Source organism: Phascolarctos cinereus, unplaced genomic scaffold, assembly GCF_003287225.1.
Source record: "Phascolarctos cinereus isolate Bilbo 61053 unplaced genomic scaffold, phaCin_HiC Scaffold_4;HRSCAF=312, whole genome shotgun sequence".
NCBI lineage: Eukaryota > Metazoa > Chordata > Mammalia > Diprotodontia > Phascolarctidae > Phascolarctos > Phascolarctos cinereus.
In genome coordinates, this window is record NW_027555847.1 from 353,507,233 (window position 1) to 353,530,179 (window position 22,947).

At 34.8% G+C, this 22,947-nt stretch overlaps 1 protein-coding gene across 1 annotated transcript in view; it reads left to right on the forward strand.

Annotated features, from left to right (window-relative positions):
- The window catches only part of LIFR (LIF receptor subunit alpha), an 80,560-nt gene extending 59,350 nt beyond the window's left edge, over positions 1 to 21,210 (forward strand). The window contains exons 14-20 of the mRNA XM_020996049.2: positions 2,752 to 2,930; positions 5,005 to 5,106; positions 5,896 to 6,063; positions 9,650 to 9,811; positions 10,729 to 10,822; positions 12,464 to 12,542; positions 13,223 to 21,210. Coding sequence (XP_020851708.1) covers positions 2,752 to 2,930; positions 5,005 to 5,106; positions 5,896 to 6,063; positions 9,650 to 9,811; positions 10,729 to 10,822; positions 12,464 to 12,542; positions 13,223 to 13,849 — 1,411 coding nt within the window. The 3' untranslated portion in view covers positions 13,850 to 21,210. The remainder of the gene's footprint in view (positions 1 to 2,751; positions 2,931 to 5,004; positions 5,107 to 5,895; positions 6,064 to 9,649; positions 9,812 to 10,728; positions 10,823 to 12,463; positions 12,543 to 13,222) is intronic.
- The last annotated feature ends 1,737 nt before the right edge of the window (positions 21,211 to 22,947 follow it).

A 22,947-nucleotide genomic window follows, 5' to 3' on the forward strand; every position in this document is an offset into this window, starting at 1 on the left:
ATAATTCTCTTCTCCATGGTAAAACTGTCAGCATATTCCTGGGACAGTCCTAGTGAGATTCTTTATTAAAAATAATGAATGAAAATATTTCTAATCTATAGTGAGAAACAGGACTCATTAATATTGTCTCAAAGCATCCTACCTTATGAAATAACTTCTATATATAATTGCGTTCTGCTTTGCCTAATGAGAATTACTGAAAGAACAGAAATATCTTGATAATTTATATACAGATTTGATTTTCATATATAAAATCCTAATGCTCAAGAGATCCTCTGGTTCGGTCTTCCAAACTCAGATAGGAAAAGCTCCCTATGGACTACATACTGACTTAGTAAAAATCACAAATTAACAACTATGTTGTATTGTGTTTTTATTTGTTTGTTTAACATTTCCCAGATATATTTTGACCTCTCTGCTCTAGTTCATCTCCCTGCAACCAGATAGGACCATATTTATCATGAGACCTAGTAGACAACTAACTATTCTTTGAGATAGCCAAGGATAGATTCTCCAAGGCTCCAGAGCATCCAGGAAGAACATTTAATGCACTTTGCTGTCAGCAAAGTATTTCTTATACCTAATGTAGGGCTCACGTCCTTCAGTTTAAGTTCATTTCCTATAATTTTTTATTTTAAAAAAATATGATGAATTATACAGCTTATTTGCTTCTTCTCCTTCCCTCCTCCATTAAAATTAATTTATAGTAAACTCCTGGTTATTTGTAGGTGGATCATCTTCATTCTGGATTATTCATGTAACCTGGATTCTCTGTTACTCAAATTGAGTCAAGCTGTTGCTTACTGTCTCCTCTCTTTTGTCCTTGCTAGTCATGATATTAGGATCGCCTAACTCCCACTTCAGAAATGATCCCTCTTCCATCCACCTCGGCCCAGTGGGAGACAATTCCTGTCCATATCCAAGACCAGGAAAAACAAATCACGTGACCTAGCTGTAAACAATGAAGGGGTTAATAAACTTCATGATCATGAAGCCCAACAAACTTGAAAATGGTTGATAATCTTTCAGATACCCTTCCAGCTATGAGCATTTACAGCCTTTCTTAGTTTTTTAGAAGCAGTCACTTTCTCTTCACTTGCAGCTTTATTGTGTTCTTTGGCTGGTGCTTGTAAAAGGAAGGTTAAGCAGGAGTGGAGAAAGCAAAGTGGACCTAAGAGATAAATAAAAATCACATAAAGAATAGCGTAGAGATAGAAACCAGGGAGAGTTCACCGAGAGAACACATGAAGGGAGATAGTAATTTTGACCTGGAAAAGATAATATGTGAGTAACTGTTTGAATTAGCTTCTGCCTAGGATTATATTTCATAGTTTTCCTTTGTTAGTATTGATATATAGTTTGTCTTCTCATGTATTATAAACTTTCTGAAATCCAGGGCCATGTTTTATGCTGTTTTTGTTTCTTATGAAGGACTTAGTAGAGCTAGAAGAGAAATTGTCCATCTAGTCTAGCACAGATGTTCAGGAAAGTGAATCATCCAGAACAGACACTTATTTTCTTCTTAAAGATGTCTAATGTTGCTGATTCCATATAATTCCTTCGTAAGCTCCTTTCCATGGATTCCATGGGTTAGGGGGAGGGCAGAATAAGGAAGGGAAAACAGAGTCAAACATAGCAAAAATTGTTTATTTCCAATCAACTTCCCACCACCAGCCTGAATTCAAACCTGTTCTTACTCGGTTCAGTGTAGTATTTTCATAAAATTTTTGTGTAGCCAATATCTTACTTAATTCTCTTCCTTTACTATCATGCCCATTAACATTGGGTGTCCTCCAAGCCTCTGTGCTGGGCTTTCTTCTCAGTTCTCATAGATTGAATTATCATCTCTATACAGATGATTCTCAGGTCTACTTACCCAGCCATAATCTCTCAATTGACCTTCATTCTCACATCTCCAACTATCTCTTGAATATCTGAAACTGGATGTCCCATAGACATTTTAAATTCGACATATCCCAAACTAAACTGGTACATGAATGATCATTGCTGACACAGGATGAAACCATATCAAGCTAATTGCACATCCCAAGTAACTCACACACCACAGTGTCATAGTTAGAAAAGATTTTTGTTTTGTTTTTAAGGCATGTCATGGATTATATAGGTTTTTATTTGTTGGCCTGAAAAACCTAGTTACTGTTTATAATATAATGTTTCTACGGGAAAATGCTATCTAATTGCCAGACAACCAGTGTATAAACTAACCTTTGGTAAATTATTTATAAAATGTCAAACTACTTTAATTTATATGCCATAAATCCTTGATTTTAATATATCCAGTTTTCTGAGTCCTACTTGATTCTTTCCCTCCCCCACCTTCATCTAACTTGTCTTTGAATCATTTTTTCAAAACCAGAACTCGTTCACTTGACAGTGTACTGTTGTATTATGGAGATCAGAAAGAGGGCAAAACTATTCCTTGATGATGACAGATCTAAAAGTCACTGTGAAATGAAATAATTTTCAGCCACCTGAGGGTAGTGATTGAAACAATTGCAGTCTTTGTTATGAGCAATTTTGTCAAATATTATTATGAGTTTTTTTAATAACAAAAATCATACCAAACCAAAAATATTTCCCCACTCCAGAAGCTTAGTTGGAAATAATCTAATTTAACAAAATTCCAATACATAAAGTAATTTGTACTATCCCTAAAAAAAATCTGTTTTTATAGGATCTGACTTGTATTTTGAAGACAATAACGTCTCTTTATAACTTGCCTTTTTGTAGAAACCTCAAAGTAGAGCAGATTGTTGGAATAGGAAGTGGTATGTTATTTCACTGGAATTATGATCCCAACATGACTTGTGACTATGTTATAAAATGGTGTAACTCAACTCGATCTGAACCCTGCCTCATTGACTGGAAAAAATTCCCTGCAAATAGTACTGGAGCACTCATAGAATACGGTAAAAGTCATTTCTTTCAACTAAAATTCTTTAAAAATTAGTAGTAGTCACAGTTTCCAATTTAAAATGTACATAGATGAGAGTAAAACCTAGATGAATAATTGTTTCATTGGTTTCATATTGACTGATTTTGTGTATTAGATTTTTGCTCAGCTAATGAGTATAAAAAGAAAATTAACATTTTTTTAACTTTGACTAATGTAATTCTGTAAAGGGATTTCTAATGTATTTAAATTATTCTTATATACTGTATGTAGGGTCATTGGAGATTTATAACAGCAATTTTAGAGACAGTGGATGATAGCTGAAGTAAACTCCAAGTAAGTAAGTAGGAGGATACAGAGGGATAGTAAAATAAGGATGAATGTTTAGAAATGAAACAAGTCTTCAAGATAGAGCCCTAATGATATCATCGCCAGTATGGCTGTGTACACAATGGTTAGGATAGAAGCATATAAAAGAGGCAGCATGGGACTTACATTCTTATCCCCTGGCAGATGACCTTTTTGTTGCAATCTTTCTGGACTTCTGTGTTCTCACAGGTTTTCCTCTGAGCATTTCTATTCTGTCTGCTAAAATACATTCCCCAAATCTGTGTACTTTCACTGTAAGATAGTAAGGAGTAAGCACAAGGTTTTGGAAGGATGATGGTGGCACATTATGGATTCTCACTGTTTGTAGAATGCCATAATAACTCCCTCCTTTCAAAGAATTGAATAATTGCTATTCACTCTTAAAGAGTTGAATAAAAGCTGAAATTTAAGTTCTTCAAATTTTGTCTTTGGGAAGGAAAATTTCAAAATGTTGGTTAAAATTAAATATTCTTACTTTCAAGGCCTTTTTAAACACAAGTTTGCTTGATATAGGGGATGATGTATGTCACTTCTAATTTCCTTCCACCCACCCCCAAAAAGTTCCCAAGTAGTGGACATTCAAAACATATAGCATAGGATGAACAGTGAGATAAGAACAACAATACAGAGCCCTACTCCTTCCATTTGATCTAACATGGACTAATAGGCTCTGTACAAAGCCACTTCTTTCTCTGGACGTTATTCCATCTACCCATCCCCCTATTGCCAGTAGTTCAGTTTTTTTGGACTGACTCTTATCTGAGTCTCTGCCTACCATTTATCATGAAGGGTCAGTGTTCATCCTATTGCCAGAGAGTGATCTACCCACCCATGCTTACTCTTCTTCTGGCTTCCAGATTCCTTCTGCTTGCCCTCTCTTCTCTTACCCCTTGTCTTCTGAAAGGGAAAAAACCAACTACCCAACAAGAGATACTGAATCCTTTCTTTGTGACTAGCAGAAGCGTTAAAGATTCCTTCTCTCATGGAGTTTATCAACTAATTGAAGAAACTAACCTAGTTCACATGAAACAAATGACCTTTAAATGCTAATCTCTGTGATAACTATCTGCCATAGGATTTCAAAGGGAAAATAAAGTGGTCTGAAGTAGTCAAAGAAGGCTTTGTGGTGGAGTTGGGATTTGAACTAGCCCCTGAATGTTGGAAATTCATTTGACTGAAATTTAGTGCTACCTTTAAAGGAGAATGACAGCAGGAGTGGTATTTCCCACCTTGCTGAGAGTCAGAAATTGCCATTTTGGTTGTAGCAAAGAAATTTGCTACTTCAGAGAGGCATAGGGGTTGGGGGTGGGAATAGAGTCTTCAGGTAGACTAATAAACTGATCAAAAACCCTAGGCAAAATCTAGGAGAAGTTCTGAATGGTTTGATCTTAAGGTTAAAGAAGTTTAAAGTCTAGGACTTTCTCATGTAATATGTCTGGTCACTTTGGTTATTGTAGTTGTCTCTAGACATCAGATTTCCAAATTAATTTTAATATGTATAAACAGTTTTATGAATTTAAATTTCTAATATAGTCCTAGAAGTAGTGACTTTTCAAGTAGGGCTAATTTATATTTCCTTTGAATAGATGGAATAAATTTTTAAGCTAGTTTTTAAAGGATAGTCTTAATTGTAAAATTTGTTGCAAATTACGTGTTTCTCAAGTAGATATTTGTATCAGAGGGTTATTTTTAAATTTTACTGAATATAGTATTCTTTATAGATAATTTTCGATCTGGAACACGCTATAACTTTTTCCTTTATGGCTGCAAAAATCAGAAATATCAATTATTGCGTTCAGTAGTTGGATATACAGAAGAGCTGGGTAAGTTAATTTTTTTTATTTTACTTGCGTATTTTGTTTTTATACCATGTTTATTTCCAAGTATATCTCCTTATCCAGAAAGTCATGCCTTAAACAAAGAATAAAAAAGAAAGAGGAAAAAGGCAATTAATAAAGCTAACCAATGCATTAATCAAATCTGACAGTAGATGCAGTGTTCCATATCCATAACCCTGTCCACCCCTGCAAAGAAGGAAAGGAGACACATATTCTCATCTTTTGGGGAACTAGGCTTTGTCATTTTAATTACACAATGTACAGTTTTGCTTTGTTTTGTTTTTCCATTTACATTGTTGTATGCATTGTGTATGTTTTCTTGGTTCTGTTTACTTCACTTTGCATCAATTTACAGGTATTCCCATGCTTTTCTGCATTCATATTTCCTATGATGGAATAATAGTCCATTACATTCATGTCTCACAATTTGAATTATTAGATAATTTAGATTTTAAAGTAAAATGAAACCTCAGCATGACAAAATATCACATGGAAAATTGTAATAAATATATAATAATATTAAGACCTGTATTTCAGAAATTGAAATATTCAGTTCAAAGAAATAAAGGGATTTAAGTACTACTTTTCTCAGTAAAGAGGACTTTGTATGAGTATGACTCTTTAGAATGAGTTTCACTGTTAAGTGCAAAAGTGTATTTGTTGAATTTCTTTTTTAAGGCTGTGATGAAGCTTTATGAACTATGACTCATAATTACTTGGTAAAATTTCAGTCTTAATAAAATATCCTTAGTTGTTGACAATTTCTTTCAATAGCTCCAAGCGTTGCACCAAATTTTACTGTGGAAGACACCTCTGCAGATTCAATATTAGTAAAATGGGAAGATATTCCTGTTGAAGACCTTAGAGGATTTTTAAGAGGATATTTATTTTACTTTGAAAAAGGGGAGAAAGGCACTTCTAAAATCCAGGGTTTGGAATCAGGTAAATAGATTCTCATTTTTCAAGCTGAAAATTTCCTATGAGTTTCCTTATCTACCAAAAAAAGAAGTATTATCTGAAAATTTTCGATGTTGCTTTAGATAATGATATTCTAAAGTTTGTTGTTGTCACTAAGCAAGGAAACAAAGCAATTCTTATAATTACTATTATTTACATTTTAATGTAATATGTAAAAAAGAGGATGTGTAGCCTTTTACAGAGTTTGTGTCTAAGGTTATAGGGGAGGCATCATTCTGTTGTCTGACTAGATACATAGTAGGTAGTTAATAAATACTTGTTAATTAATTGATTGTATGAATTGATATGATTATGGTAATGCTACGGCAAGCCTAAGAATCAAGCAGTCTTAGAATCATGGTCAAAGGATACTACAGTAAAAGCTGAAAGGAGGAACCTTAGCAATTCACCCATTGCAAACACATATTTTTACAGAAAATGAAGCCTGTGTTCAGAAAGGTGAAGTTGTTTCTAGTTCATTATTTGTTACAGAGCTGTTCATGTTGCAAAAACATCCAGTTAGCATCATGGTTAAGAATGACCTGTATGAACTTGGAAGCTTACCTTGCTTTCATCATGAGCACATTTGTGTATTAAAGCTTCTACAAAGAACTGGACTTGCCCCAGATTCCTGGACATGAATTGGTCAGTCAGTCAGCATTCATTCAGCTCCTACTGTGTGCCAGGCATTATGTCAACCCAGGGAATACAAAGAAAGGCAAAAGACAGTTCTTGCCCTCAAAGAGCTTGGGCTCTAGAGAATGAGTTTAAAACCTTGAGCATTTCTTAGATTGATTTAAGTTAATGAACTTAAATAAAAGTAATTTTTAAAAATTGGAGTTCTTGTTTTCACTATTAGAGTTATCAATAGAAGGAATATGGGAGAAAAGGTAAATTATACTTGTGAGGATGCTTACCACTCACTGTTGCATTTCACATTTACTAAGGGGAATGAGAGAGAGAGAGAGAGAGAGAGAGAGAGAGAGAGAGTGAGAGTGTGTGTGTGTGTGTTTGGCACTTTCTTCTCACAATGGCTTGATAACATTGATGGGGTGGTGCCTTGTAATCTTGTGGAGCTAGACAAAGCACTGAACTGTGGTTCTTGTGTGGACTGGAGATGGTGGTTTTAAGTAGAAAGAAGAACACTATTGCCAGGCAGCCAATCTCATCCCTTCCCAAGATGCCAATAGAATATAAGCTTTTTGAGGAAAGGTACTCTTTTTATTTTTGTATTTTTATCTATAGTGCCTAGCACAATGCTTGGCACAGAGTACTTTAAATGCTTGTTGGTTAATTGATGCCTAGATAGAAGGGTGATGGGGCTTCCTTGCTAACACCAGATGTTTCTGAGAATCTCAGAGTTGTTTTTTTTAGATCACTTAGCCCAGAGCAGTTGCCATCAAATTATTGTATTATAGGGATGACTTGGCAAAAAAAAAAAAAAAGCCTTGCTTCAAGAGCAAAAACTTTGAAAGAAATATGCTTTGCAGGGGATCAAAGCATTTCATAGCCTTGCATTTTCAGTCTTTTTATATAAATGAAATTTAGAGATTTGAGTCTGGACACAAACTGATTAAATTAGCTACTAATAGAAATTGTTTTCTGATAAATAGGAGAAAAATCTAATCATGAGGAAAATATCAGTTTATGATGGAAAAATCTTATGTATATTTATTGCGATGGAGGGCAAATTAATGATAAGTCATTTTTAAATGTACACCAAAGAAAATATTCAGAAGGGCACACAAAATAATAATCCATTTCAATAATTTTTCCATATCTTAAGTAAATATATTTGGAACAAATTCAGTTTTAGCACTGTTGGTAATACTCTTCCATGATATATTTTGAAAGCATTAGTTTAACGATATAATTTGCTCAAGTCCAACTCATTTCATTTTTCCTTTGTTTTGGTCAATGACAAATTTCCCCCTTCATACTGTCAGTTAATTTAAACATCTTCTAAATGATCAGTTCACAAATTGTGTGTCCAAATGTCATTAAAGTTTAGCAGAATTTTTTCTAAACTTTGACCACATCAGCAATCCAGAAGCTCTTGTTTCTTTTGCATTTAATTCATATAACAGTCATGTATCTTCTGTCTTTGGTCTCTCATTTGAAAAAAGGAAATAAAATTTATAGTAGAATAAATTTGTTTCCCACTCGTTTCACATTCTCCTAATTATTGTGAGGTTAGGAATGAGAATACTGAGATATATGTGTATATATATATATATATATATATATATATATATATATATATATATATACACACACACACATATAATCAGAGAAAACTAATCAGATTTAATAGATCTAAAAATGGGTATTTTAGCAAAACCTTCAGAGACCATAAATTTCCCAGCTAGATTGCATTTTATTACCAATCCATTCACACCTTGGGATTAGTATCTTACAAAGAGGTTGCTAACAGTCAGTCAATAAATATTTATTTAAAGGCCTATTTTATGTCAGTACTGTGCTAAGTGCTGGAGATACCAAAAAAAAATTAGTCCCTTCCTTCAAAAAGCTCACAATCTAATGGAGAGACAACAAATATGCACATACAAACTATATACAAGTTACATAGGAAATAATTAAGAGAAGGAAGGCACTAGAATTAAGAGAGGTTGAGATGTTTCCTGTGGAAGATGAGATATTAATTGGGGCATAAAAGAAGCCAAGGAAGGGCAGCAGGTGGGGATGAGGAGAAAGAGCATTCCAGGCATGGGGGACAGCCAGAGAAAGTGCTCAGAACTGAGAGATGAAGTGTCTTATTCACGGAACAGCAAGGAGGCCAGTGTCACTGGATTGAAGAGTAAGTATTGGGCAGTAAGGTGTGAGATGACTGGAAAGGTAGGAGAGGGATAGATTATGAAGAGTTTGAATGCCAAGCAGAGGATTTTGTATTTGGTCCTAGGGGTGATAGGGAACCGCTGGAGTTACTGGTTGGACGTGTGCTTTAGGAAAATCACTGAAGTGGGAAGAAACTTGAAGGAGGCAGAACCCCCCCACCCGCTGCAGACTCTAGGAGCAGTCCCTGCATGAGGTGGTGAGGGTCTGCATTAGAGGGATGACTGTCAGAGGAGAGAAGGGGCTTATAGAACCAGGGATGCTGCAAAGGTGAAATTGACAGTTTTTGGCAGCAGATTGGATATGGGGGTGAGAGATAGTGAGAAATCCTAGATGACTTCTAGGTTGTGAGCCTGGGGACTGGGAGGATGGTGTTGCCCTTAGCAGTAACAGGGAAAGTAGGAGAAGGCGAAGATAATGAGTTTGGTTTTGGACATGTTGAATATAAGATACCTCTTAGATTTGAGAATACTCAGCATAGAAATGGTAATTAAATCCATGAGAGCTTATGAGATCACCAAATAAAGTAGTAGAACAAGATCTGTAAGAATAATAGTTATGATAATGTCCACCCAGATCATGGATTAGAGTTATTTACTATTGATTGAAGTATTACAAGTATAACTCAGAACACACTGTTTTCCAGTTTATATTGTCATTTAAAAAATACTAAACATGAAGTGATTATGAATTATTTGTATATTTATTTCAAAAACAGGACGTTCTGATGTAAAAGTTAAGAATATTACTGACATAACACAGAAAACATTAAGAATTGTCGATCTTCAAGGAAAAACAGGCTACCATCTGCTCTTGCAGGCTTACACAGATGGTGGAATAGGTCCAGGAAAGGCCATGTATGTGGTTACAAAGGAAAATTGTAAGTTAAATTTATTTTTATTAATAGCAATGTTTTCTGCACATATTTTTATATTACTAGTAAATCTTGAAATGTAGTAATAGAAATCTCTTAATGAAGTTCAAGGTAGTTCTGGAATGCTTTGGGGGAGACAATTTCAAGTTTACAGTCTGATTTTAGTTGGGGTATAGTGGTAAGAAAATATCTTTTTTTTTTTGGTTACTCTTTCAAACTAAATTGATTGTCCTGTGTGTTCTAGGGAAGTGGTATAAAAAATAGAAAGGATCCTCAAAGGCTTTTTATTGACTTAGAAAAGCACAAATTAACATTATCTATATTGTATTTTTATTGTTTAATATTTCCCAATTACATTTTTTATTCTGATTTGGCCAGTTCTGGGAGTGCAAGGCAGCAAGTTTGATACTTATGCTGTAGAGGTCAGAACTGAAAGATTTCATTTGATGCTTATTATGTTTAACTAGATGTTAACATTAAAAATGTTATAGGCTACAGCATTGATTCTCAAATTTTATCACCCATTGATTCACGTAAGCCTGTCCAGCAGATGCCCTGTCCACTGCGTTCAGGGGGGAAAAAAGGAGCAATTCTTTGGGAGAAAAAGTAGAAAGGTGGCACCTGGGATGGTTGAACTAGTCTTCAGTATATTGTAGTGCGACTCTCAGCTCTCTGATGAACACTGAAGTGGTCCCTACTTCCTCCTGGTGCTTACCTACAACTTCTAACTAGAAAACTATGACTATAATGACCCCAAAATTTAATGAATAGACAGTATATTTAATTTCATTCCACAATAATTTGGTCAGTTAGAAGTGGTAAATATTTTCATCTTCTAATTTGTTCCTTAACCATAAATTTTTTACTTGTATTTTGGACTAATAAAAATGGCAACTAATAATCTGTAACATTCTCTTTTTCAGCTGAGGGATTAATTATTGCCATTCTCATCCCTGTGGCAGTGGCTGTCTTTGTTGGAGTGGTAACCAGTATTCTTTGTTATCGTAAAAGAGAATGGTAATACATATGCATAGATACATTGAACGATGTTTTTGTACTCATGGGTAGTATTGTTTGTTTGGGAGTTGGGTGTGCAAAATTCCATTTCCTAAGAGTATTGTAAAACTGAGTAAAATCTTTGCATTAATGGAACTGAATGATGGCATAGAATCATAGAACTTATATTTGGAAAGGTCCCTAAGTTGATATGATTGTATAATTGATAAAATAGACAAAAATGCCACTTATTAGGGAAAAAGTTTTTACATTTTTAGACAGGCTGTTTTTGGGTCTCTCTACTAATAATTTGGTTATATAATTTTCACTGTTAATTATAAAATCATTGGTTTCCAGTATTGTATTAGTAGATTGCTAAAAGGAGAAATAAATACCATCACTTTAGCTTATAAATGATAATTAGAAAGCACTTCTAAGGTTTACAAAACACTTTACATATATTATCTCATTTTATTCTCATAATCTTTTGAATTAGTCACAGCTATTATTATTCCTATTTTGCAGATCAGGAAATTGTATCTCATGAATACCTAACTAGTAAAGAGTCTGGATTTAAACCTAAGGCCAACTCCAGGGCATTTTTCACCATACCATACTGTCTAGCACTCTTGGAGTTTGAAAAATTAATGTGAAATTTTAAGTTTAATTTGTTTTTTTAAAAAACAGTGATAAATTTCATTTTCCTCTTTCATATTCTTGAGAAATATTTGGCTTTAGTCTATTTTGGCTTTGATCTTACCACTTCCTGATAATATAAAAGACACCCCTTTCCTGAAATCATGGCTTCTAATGTGCTGAGGCCTCTTTCTAATATCACCCACTATAGAACATAATTCACTATAACATGCACCTCGCCTATAAATAAAATGTAATGCAGCACTGAAGCTGAATTAGAAGGCACTCTCAGAGATCCTTTGGTCCAACTCTTGTTCCCTTCATACCAGAAAGCACAGATCATTTCTACAGCATCCCTGAAAAGTGATCTTCCTTTCTATCCTTTCCTTAAAGATCTGCAGTTTCAGCTAACTTGATAACTCCTGAGGCAGCTCATTTAATTATCATTGAATCTGAAAATTAGAAGCAACTTCCGCATCCATCTAATCCAGTGCATACATGAAGAAATCTCAGGGTCTTTGATGATCCTAGTTGCCCTTATCTGGACACTCTCTAGCTCTAGCAATATGGAAGGTGGTTGTCCGATTGAAATCTGATGAGGGCAGAGTAGTTTTTCCTTCTGTAACTGGAGAACAGTAAGGTCCTGAATTGTTCAAGCAGCTAACAAATATCTTTTTCATTATCATATGTATTGTCACTATGACCTGGAGAAGGCCAGACATGGTTTAATCTAGAGCCCTGCATTTACAGTATGCATATACTTCCAATTTAGGAACTCCATAATTACAACACACACACACACACACACACACACATACACACACATATGTATAATTGAATGTCCAGGAAAAAAATGCATGCACAGATCTGCTACCAATGAATATTCTATTACTGAAGTAGTTCATATGAAGAAACTAAAAATGAAGATACTAAAATATTAATTTCTGTTATCTAATTTTCTTATTGGTAGACTTGTAATCTTTATAAAAGCTTATTCTTCAATCATGCTTCCTTTATTTTTTTAAGGATTAAAGAAACTTTCTATCCTGATATTCCAAATCCAGAAAATAGTAAGGCATTGCAGTTCCATAAAAGCATCTGTGAGGTAATATTTGTCTCTTTTTAAAGATTTTAAAATGCCTTGTTTTCTAGTTTATCCGTAACATGATAGCTTCCTTCTCGTTATTTTTAAGTAAGTTTAGGAGGAAGATAACTAAAGTTGCATGTCAACCTGAAAATTTTCTGTCTGAAATGTTAAATAATACATTTAGTCATCTCAAGTTATGAGGTTTAAAAGATTCCTTTGTATTCTAATCTATTTTTTTCTTTCACTGATTTATTTATAATTGGTAAGCAAAAAGTAGGAGGCAGCTAGATGGCTCAGTGAATAGAGCTCTGGGCCTGAAGTCAGGAAGACTTGAGTTCAAATCCAGTCTCAGACGCTCACTAGCTGGGTGACCCTGGGCAAGTCATTTAACCTCTCTTTGCCTTAAACCAATGGAGAAGGAAATGGCAAACCACTCCAGTGTCTTTGTCAAGAAAACCTCATGGACTGTATTGGCATGCTATGGTCCATGGGGTCACGAAGAGTTGGACATGACTGAATAAAAAGCAAAAAGTAGATTGGGGGAAAAAATCTTGTGATTTTGTTAAAATATATAACAGAAAATATATGAAACAAGTTTTTGTGATCAGGTTACAGTTAGAAAATGAGCTAATATAAAACAGGTGTGTGTGACACCTGTTTGAGTCTTCTGTTCTCATGCAGTGTTTTTCCCTTTGCAGGGAAGCAGTACTCTGAAAACGCTGGAAATGAATCCTTGCACTCCTAATAATGTGGAAGTCGTGGAAACGAGATCAGCAGCTCCTAAAATAGAGGAGGATACTGAGATCAAGTCCCCGGTCGCTGATGGTCCTGAAGAAGGTTCTGATGCTGAGCCTGAAAACCATGTGGTTGTCTCCTACTGTCCACCAATCATTGAGGAGGAGATAGCAAGTGCTGGAGGGGAGGAAGCTGGAGGCTCTTCACAAGTCATTTACATTGATATTCAATCAATGTATCAACCTCAGGCAAAACCAGAGGAAGAACTAGAGAAGGACTCTGTGGGAGGAGCAGGCTATAAGCCACAAATGCACCTGCCAGTTACTTCTACTGTGGAGAACATGATTGCAGCAGATGGCTTAGAGAAAGCTGCAGGTTACAGACCTCAGACACATGTCACTGCCTGGAACTTGGACTCTCCAGACTCCCCTCGGTCTATAGACAGCAACAGTGAAACTGTGTCCTTTGGAAGCCCATGTTCAGTTAATTCTCGGCAGTTCTTGATTCCCCCAAAGGATGACGAATCACCGAAATCTTCTAATGGAGGGTGGTCATTTACACATTTTTTTCAGAACAAACCGAATGATTAGCGATAGTGTCGTGTGGCATCAGTCTACCATCTCAGTAAGCTCTGACTCTGGGCTTGTAATAACAGCAGCACTGGTTATTCTAGGAGCCTCCAGCGGAGTGTATTTTTAGTGAGATGAACTTTACCACATGTAAGTTACACTGAAAGTGTTAATGTTGTTTTACTGTAGTCTAAAAGCCAAAGTCTAGCAACCCAGTAATTCGATTCATGTGATCCAAGATACTGGATTTGGATCTATTTGTGATTCCAGCCAAAGAAGCCTCACTTACTCTACTGTCAAGTAGCATTTTCAAATTAATTATTGCTTAATACTTTAGAAAATACCCAAACTGTTTTTACATTCATTCACTAATCACTTCTTGTTATAGATACATTATTGAATCCCAACCAGAGTGTTTGAAATTGGAGGCAGAGGGAAAAAACGTGCAGATATTCAGATTAACAGAGAATTATTTAACTGAAATTTGTTCAAATCTAGATAAAAGCTAAGCACAGATCAAGTAACATGAGACCATTTTTCTCTGTAATTAACATATTTTTAAAATGTAGCAGCCGCTATTTTAGTTTCTTGTTTGATAACTAGGTCTCTGTGCCTACTATATAGTGGTTATCAAATTGTTGACTCAGGGGCACAAACTTGGAAAATGAGTATAACACTGATTTATGTACGCCACATTTCTGAATATGGCTTTTGCAGGTTCTTTTCCCTTTGATTTTTAACTCTTACTTATAATAGGGTGCCCTAATGTGTGTTTTAGTAATTTGTAGCACTAGGACTGAATATCTGAGACATTATGTACAAACAAACCCAAACTCTTGCCATTTATTTTGTGAAAGTACCAGTTTTATAAATGTGTGAACAAAAGCACACACTTAAATGTAATGCTTTAGCATTAATTGCACTAATTTTCCATTTGAGACTATTCTTATCAGCAAGATCTAGCCAAACCAATCTCTGCCACTGGTAATAACATTGGCATTAGTTCTCCATGAAGAAATGATTATATGAATTTTCTCTTTAAATAGTGAGCCACAAAATAATGCTGTTTAGTACGGGCATGCAATCTATTTCCTAATTGTAGTCTAATAGTTACTTTTCTTAAATAGATCATCAAGTACCACCTCCTTAGTGGAATACTTACTGTTTTTGATGAAAAATTAAAGAACTGATTTTTTTTCTTAAAATAGTCACTTGGTGGCTATTTTATAGTAAATATGATGAAAGCCTTCAAATTCAAACTCAATTTGAATTAATTCTGTTAAGCATCACAGAAGTAAACAGTTGTTTTTATCACTTATAATAAAAGCTTGAGTGCCCTTATAACATAAAAAATCATTTTAACCTCCAAATTTTTTAGAAACAACTGCCTTTCAAGGAAATGACTCCTGGAAAAGTTTCATGTCAAACTACAAATTGCAAAGTGTTTTTTAATCTGCCTTCAAGACCTGTGTGTATTTTGCCTTTTAATAGTTACGTTACAAATATTTAAAATACTCTGATAAATGAATGAGTGAAGGCATTTAATTTTATTTTTATTTATTTACTATCAAAGAAACATTCTGTTTGTACACTTGGACCCTTGACTGAAGTATCCTAGTGTATCTTGTAGAAAGTGATAGCACAATTAGGAGCAAATTTCATTTAGAGATCATGTTTTTAAACCCTCATTTTAACTGATTGGTTTAGCTAGAGTAAGATATAATAAGTATATTTGTAGCATATTCAAACTTTGACCACATGCGGTTTTCAATCCCTAGGGCCAACCCTAAACAGAATTGTGAAGTAGGTGATGCTTCTCTTTGGCGTACCCTCTTTTTAGCTTTCTCTCTCTCTCAATCCCTCTCTTCCTCTTTTTTCCCACTCTGCCTTACTCCCCATGAAGTTTCTAAATTCTTTACATTTCATCATTTAAGTGCTGTTCTCCCTGGCAAGTACTCAGTGCTTCTGCCACAACTACCCAACTGTCTTTTGCCATGATTCCCACTCTGACCATTACATAGCCTACAATGCAGTTTATGTACACAGTATCTTATTTCTTCAGGGCCAAGCTATCGATATTTCAAGGTGATAGTGAACTAATCTGAGCTAATGGGGGAAGAGTACATCCCCAAATTTTTCCCTATCTTTAAAGTAACAGAAGTGCATTGTAGCAATGTTCACCTGGAAATGTTGCCCTGTCTTCTTTGTTCTAACAAAAGAAATGATACTAAAGTAGAAATTTTTAGGCCAGGTAAGAAGTAATATAGCAGGATATTAGAAGAGTTTGGGGCAGATGAGACTTTAAGCAACTGATTAATTCAAACTGGTAGATGATTCCATACTACCTATTCATAAAGTCAATTCACATTAGAAAATGTTAACTATAATAGGTTTATGCCCATGTTGATTGAATAGTACCATGCTTTGAAACATATTTAAAGCATTAGAATATTTCTGGATTTGTAACCCAAATTTTACATTTTCAGACAAATCTCCTTTGCATACCAGAGAAAAACAACCTATTAGTAATAGTTAGCATTTATATAGCAGTTTCATGTTTGTAAAACACTTTTATAAATGTTATTTCATTTGATATTTGCAACAACCCTGGGAGATAGGTGCTATTATTATCCTGATTTTTTTTTTTGCAGTTGAGGAAACCAAACAGACAAAGGTTAAGTGATTTGCCTGGCATCACACAGCTAGTGAGTGTCTGAAGCCGGTTTTGAGTATAGGCTTCATGACTCCATTTTGGATTAAGGTAAATTGGTAATTACATACCATCCATAGAGGGGGAAAAAAGCAATCAGGCTATCAAACTGTCTTTATACATTTCAAAAGGATAGCAAGGCATAGTGAATATACAGGCCTGACCACAGTGTCAGGAAAATCTGGGCTCAGGTCCGTCCTCCGACATATACTGGCTGTATGACCCTGGGCAAATCATTTACTCTCTCAGCATCCCCAGCCAACTCTCTAAGGCTAGCAGTTGCTGGTCTGCTTTGGCAAAGGGAGTTTCCTTATAAGGAAGCTCCCTATACTTATGAAATCACAGATATAGACAAAGCATATGTTTCATATTGTGTAAATTATTTAAGCTGTGGTAAAATTAAAATTATCTTTGAATATATTGAAATGAAGACATTGATAGCTTTCCAGTTGAATAACATTGTATGTGATATGTTTTTGGTCTCTGTGCAAATTAAAAACTAGAACCGGGAGAGAAAATAGATGTTTGTTAATTGAAAAAGATATACAATTTTTAAAAAAGTATATAGCAAGAATTCTCAGTCTAACTTTTAATACTCAGGTTGGTTATTTTTTTTTCTATTAGTCATTTTCTAAAGGGAAGACTCTTATAACTGGTACTGTTGGAGACTGCAGTAGAAATCTGTATCCTTAAGGCATTTGCTTCAAATGAGATATTTTGTTACTTTTTTTCTTTCTATAAATTAGGGTGATTACTCTGAATCAATCACTGCTGCTTTCTATTTTGAGCCATATTAGAATTTGTATAATTTTTTTTGTTAAAAAATTTTTTTTATTTATGTAGAAATTCAGCATTGAGCATCAATCTAGGACAGAGGAGCCAGGTCAATGATGCTTGTCCTACAGCTACAGAAAGACTGGACATGTAGATACCCAGAAAGTATATATGACTGAACCTTGGCCTAGAGCAAGTCTTTCCCATTGGGGTAATCTTAAGTGATCCATTAAAGTCTGGACTAGCCCTGTAAGGCAGGGTTCAATCTGCTGTAGAAATGGCCCCATGTAACTAACTGACTTCACACTCCAGAGGTCTTCCAGACTATGGATCAATGGATGTGGACTGAATGTTGACTCATGGATCCATAATTACCTGGCCCACTCCCATTAGATGGATACCTCTGAGGACTGAGTCTAAACCTTTTCCTGGAAGTGAGAGGGAAAGGGTCTTTCTCTTTTATTTCTCTGAATTTGAGGCACTAAATGAAAAAAAAAATCCGCCTTTTTATTGTTGCTTTTTATTCTGAGCCGTGTTAAAATTTGCCTAATTTGTTGTATATAAAAGGTCTGTTTGTATTTTTTACACTTCATCATTTTGAGATATTGATCAAGCATAAATGCCACTAGAATTGTTGTGTCTATAGTTATACCCTGTGCATAATATGAATGTTTCTTTTTGCCACAATGTGCATACAACTTAAAACATATGTACCATAACCAGAAAACATTTTGGAAAGATATTAACTTGTACATAGAAGCATGGGCTATGATTTCTTAACATAGATACCTATTCAGTTCTGTAAAATATTCTCCTTAAAACATGTATTTCAAACTGGTCACATTAGTTTCATTTGTGGGCCAATATTGAATTGCCATCAAACTTTATTTTTTATTTTTTTTTGCATCCAAATTCCATATATAACATATTGAAGAGAAAATATACTTTCTTCTTACAAACTATAATCTTAGGATATTTTCTGAAATTGTTTTTTAAAGTTGGCTTATTCAGCTCTTAATCTCTATAACCATACCATGTTTAAGTAGTAATCATGAAAAATTTAGATTATATCAGTGCTTTAATTTATTTACCCTGTTTTCAGTTAGTACCTTTGTCATAGTTGTCAAAGATACTTGTTTCATGCTAATTAACAAAACCTTTTAAAAATGCTATTACTGAGGAATTCAAACCAATATCCACTTTATAAGCCCATATGATGTTGGGCTTTTATTATATATAAATATGTTTCAGAACACTTGATTTGACCAAAATTGTATCTGACTCCATATGATAATGTTGAGTTGTGTTATAACAGGGTCTATTGTGTTTAGAACAGCGTTTTGATCATAAGACCAGTAGTGGTGATTTCTCTCCATGCTTTGTAATTGGTGTGAAATGATGCTGATTACAGCATTTCCCTATCTTCTCATTCTTTGTGTTCCTTTCTTGCAGCTGCTTTCCCATTAATCCTTCATAGAGTATCTGTCCAACATACCAAAGACTTTTGTGTTGCTCTCTTTAGTGTCTCTTGGGTACCAGTGCATCATTTGGGCTGTGCATTTGTCTCATTTTTGATAAATGATTTGCCCCTTCTCTTCTGGTCATACATGTCCATGATAATGTCTCATGCTGCTTCTTATGGGCATGTTGTCATTGATTACATGTTGTAATCTGTTTATTATGCTCACCATGTGTCTTTCCATTGCATCCTTTGGATCAGTTGTAATTTTTATAATTTCCTCTCTATATTTGAAATAATAATACTTGGAATTTAGATATTCACAACTTAAATAAAATTTACCTATGCAAGTCAAATTCTGACTGCCTAATATTTTGATGAGTTTATTACTGTGGTCTTAGAAGAACCACCCTCTGAATTAGTCTTTTTACTGTGAAAGTGCCTAGCTGAAACAAATACAATTTTTAGAAAAATAAACTATAGTTGAATAAATTCAACCAAATATGAAGTGGTAATAATTTTCATCATTTTCATTACTGAAAAGATTATCTTGTCAACAAATTGATGTGAAGGAGACAAAGTTAATTGAGTTAATCACATTGATTTCTGTCTTTTAAGATTCTTTTAAAATCAGAACCAAAATAATTTAAACTTAATATACTATATATCAGTGAAAATGATTTGGTTAGGTTGTTGAGTTAAGGTGGTTAGTTTCACTCTCTCCTGAATCTCCAGTTGAATTTCATTACATATTGCACAAATGCTGTATGCACTTCTTTTAAAAATGCATACCATTTTTAATGGGTAACTCCTAATTTTTAGGTCACTATTCTATTTGCTGAGCATTCCATGTTGTATAAAAGGTCAGACTATTCTGTTGTGGTAAAAACACATTGCTGTTGGCTTGTTGGAAAGGTGAAACGGTATGTTTATTCTGAGGAATCATTGCTAATCTGGTATTTTTTTTAAAAGTGGCTACATTCATGATTTTGCTGTTGAACATTGAAAAAGAACACTGAGTACTAGTTTTTATAGAGTTTATTTTTTTATATTTTCATAGATGCTCCCTTCTCTACCAGTAGTTTCCTCCCAATTTGATAATAGATATCCTGTACTTTACTCGTGTTCTTAATATAGCACAAACCTTTAGTTCTTTTTTAACTTTATTCCCACCAACATAAATGCCAGAAATGTGAATAGCACTAAGAATAATGCAGTTGAAGGAAAGACATAAAAAGAAAGTCTATTCAAAGTACTTTTGTGAAGAGAGAGACATCTCTATGTATCTTGTAGCCTGTGATTCTATTTTAAAGAAAAAGAGTATGAATTTTAAAAAAAGTAATCATACACTTGATTCAAAGAAAACTAGTCTAATTTGCTTCTCTAAGTTTTTCTTAAAGGAATACAGTCAACAATACAACCCAAAGCTGGAGTGCATATTTCAGAATATTCAATTGTTAGATTTTAGTATGGTTTTCTAACTTACAGTATCCTTGCCATTCTTGGAAAAGGAACACCAAAAAAAATGCTTGTTTGTTTTAACTTCTCTCTCTCTTTAAACAATCAAGTCACGAGTCCTCATAAATCTAGGAAATAATCCCCCTTTCTCACTTCCAAAATTGCATTATGCTGAATTGCTGTTTACTAAATACACACATACTGTGAACAGGTTTAGGTTTTTTTTTTGTCTTTTGTAAGGTTGTATGTAGAATATGTATTTCTTTTTTAAAGGGAATGTTAAATATGTTAAAGCATTTTCAGTTTGCTACATATTTTAATAAATCATGTTTACTAATTTGTTCTGTAAAGATATTCTGAGTACAAGTTGAGAGAAGGTTGGGAGAAACATAAGCTTCAAAACTATACCTTTTATATTCATGTAATAACTAACCCCAGATTTACCTCTAAATCTGATCACATGTGAAGTATGCAGTATCTAAAAGTGTATGTTTAATAATAAAAGGAACATCTTTTAAAAATCAGAACTTAAATATTTAGGATGCAAACAGTATGGGTTAAAGTGATTCACCCAATCTGGAAGCCATGGAATAAACCTATGAAGAACCCTTTACATGGGAATTTGAAATTTTATCTCTTGTTTTCTATCAGTAACAAACATAGGGATTTCTTCCTGGAACTGTGTTGTTGCACCATGTAGAGTTAGGATAGGAGAATCTGACTGATTAGTAGACAAGCATTTGGAAATAATGTATACTTTAAAAGTGAGATTTAGTATCATGTTGGAAAATATGGTTACAGCAAAGGCATAGACTATTAACTCATGTATTACTAAGACACCGTAAATGTAAAACTAGTTTGCTTGGCTGTTAACTCTTGAAGTGTTGCTTATGTCTGTTTTTAAAATATGCATGTATTTAACAGTTTTGCCATAGTATTGCCATGAAAGTAAATAAATATATTTTCTTACACTCTAACAAAGTTTGGGCATTTGTTGCTTATATTTTCTTTTACTGGTTCCTGGCTGATTTGGTGGAGATAAGAGGGGAGAGTGGGTGGGGCAGAGAGGAGGAAGAGATTTTTTGTACTTTTGCATTAGTAGGCAATTTAATTTGTCACATGCAACCTTAGTTGAATCTGTTTCTAAAATTTGAGATCATAGAATCATAGAATTCTTAAATTGGAAGGTACCAATGAGTCTTTTATTCATCCAAGCCAAGAGAAGTTATTTGGAAAAAGTACTGTACTTGACTTGGCACATCCGGAGACCTTGGGCATGTCACTTTCTAAAGTGTTAATTTCTTCATCAAGTATTTAGGTTGTCCACCTCAGGCATGAGTTAATCTACATCAATTATTTTTGCAACCTAGAGGCATTCTTTAAATAAGACAGTGTGGTAGAAACAGAACCCTGGGGTCAGAGTCAAAACACCTAAAGTTAAACCTGGGCTCTATGTTACAAAACTGAATAACCTTGGGAAATGGTTCAGTCTCTTAACTAGTACTTATCAAGTGCCCATTATGGGCCAGGCACTGTTAGGTGCTGGGGATTCAAGAATGAAACAGTCCCTACTCACAAAGAGCTACTTTCTAATACAATAAAATGAAGAAAAATACAAGGTAGTGAGGAGGGATTAGGGGACACCAGAAGTTGGAGAGGCTCTGTAAAGGTTATGCACGGAAAATAGGCTGGAGTAGCATCTTAAGGGCAAAGTGGAACCAACCCAGAGGCTGAAGTAAGGAAGTACATTCCAGTCTAGGGATGGATGTGGGTGGGATGGGGAACAGTGTTCAAAGACTGGGGAGTTTATATTTTATTCTACAAGCAGATAGGAAGCCACCCCATTTGGTTGAGTATGGGAGTTACATGGTCAGATCTCTGCTTAAGGAAAATTCCTTTGGCAACAATTTGTCATTTGGACTGGAGTGGAGAGAGATTTGAGGCAGGAAAACCAATTAAGAAGGCTGTTGCAATAATCTAGATGGGAGGTGATAGTAGCCTGAAGTAAGATGATGGGTGTGGGTAGAGAAGAGGTTGGATTTGAGAGAGTGGAAGTAAAAACCGGATTTGGTAAGTGGTTTGATGTGTAGGGTGAGAAAGTGAAGGGGCTAGGATAACACAAGGTATGATTCTGGGACACTGGAAGAATGGTGATGTCTTTGACAGAGTTAGGGAAGTTTGAAAAGGTTAAGGGGAAAGATGGATACAGTTTTAGACAATGCTGAATTTTTAAAATATTTTTTGGGGCATCCACTTTGAAATGTCCAATAGGCAATTAGGTGGTGATTTGGGACTGAAGCTCGGGGAAAAATTAAGGAACTGGGTATGTAGATTCTGAAAGAGTGCATACAGATGCTATTGAAACCCATTGGTGTTGATAAGGTTATGAGAGAGTAGAGAGGAGTAGACAAGAGTAGCTGGGACAGAACCTTGGGAAATCCCCACAGGTAAGGGGTATGATATGGTCAATAAGCCAGCAAAGAAGAAAGGAGGGGCAGTCAGGAGGTGAACCAGGGAAGAGTAGTGTCACAGAAACCCATAGAGTTGACAGGAAAAAGATGTCCACAATGTCAACTGAAGCAGACAGAAAAGAATTAGGACTGAGAAAAGACCGTAAAATTAGGCAGTTATGAGCAGTTTTAAGTGCACATTTTCAGTTGAGTGATGAGGTCAAAAGCCAGTTTGAAAAGGGTTTTTTCTTCCAGGAAAAGGGAATAA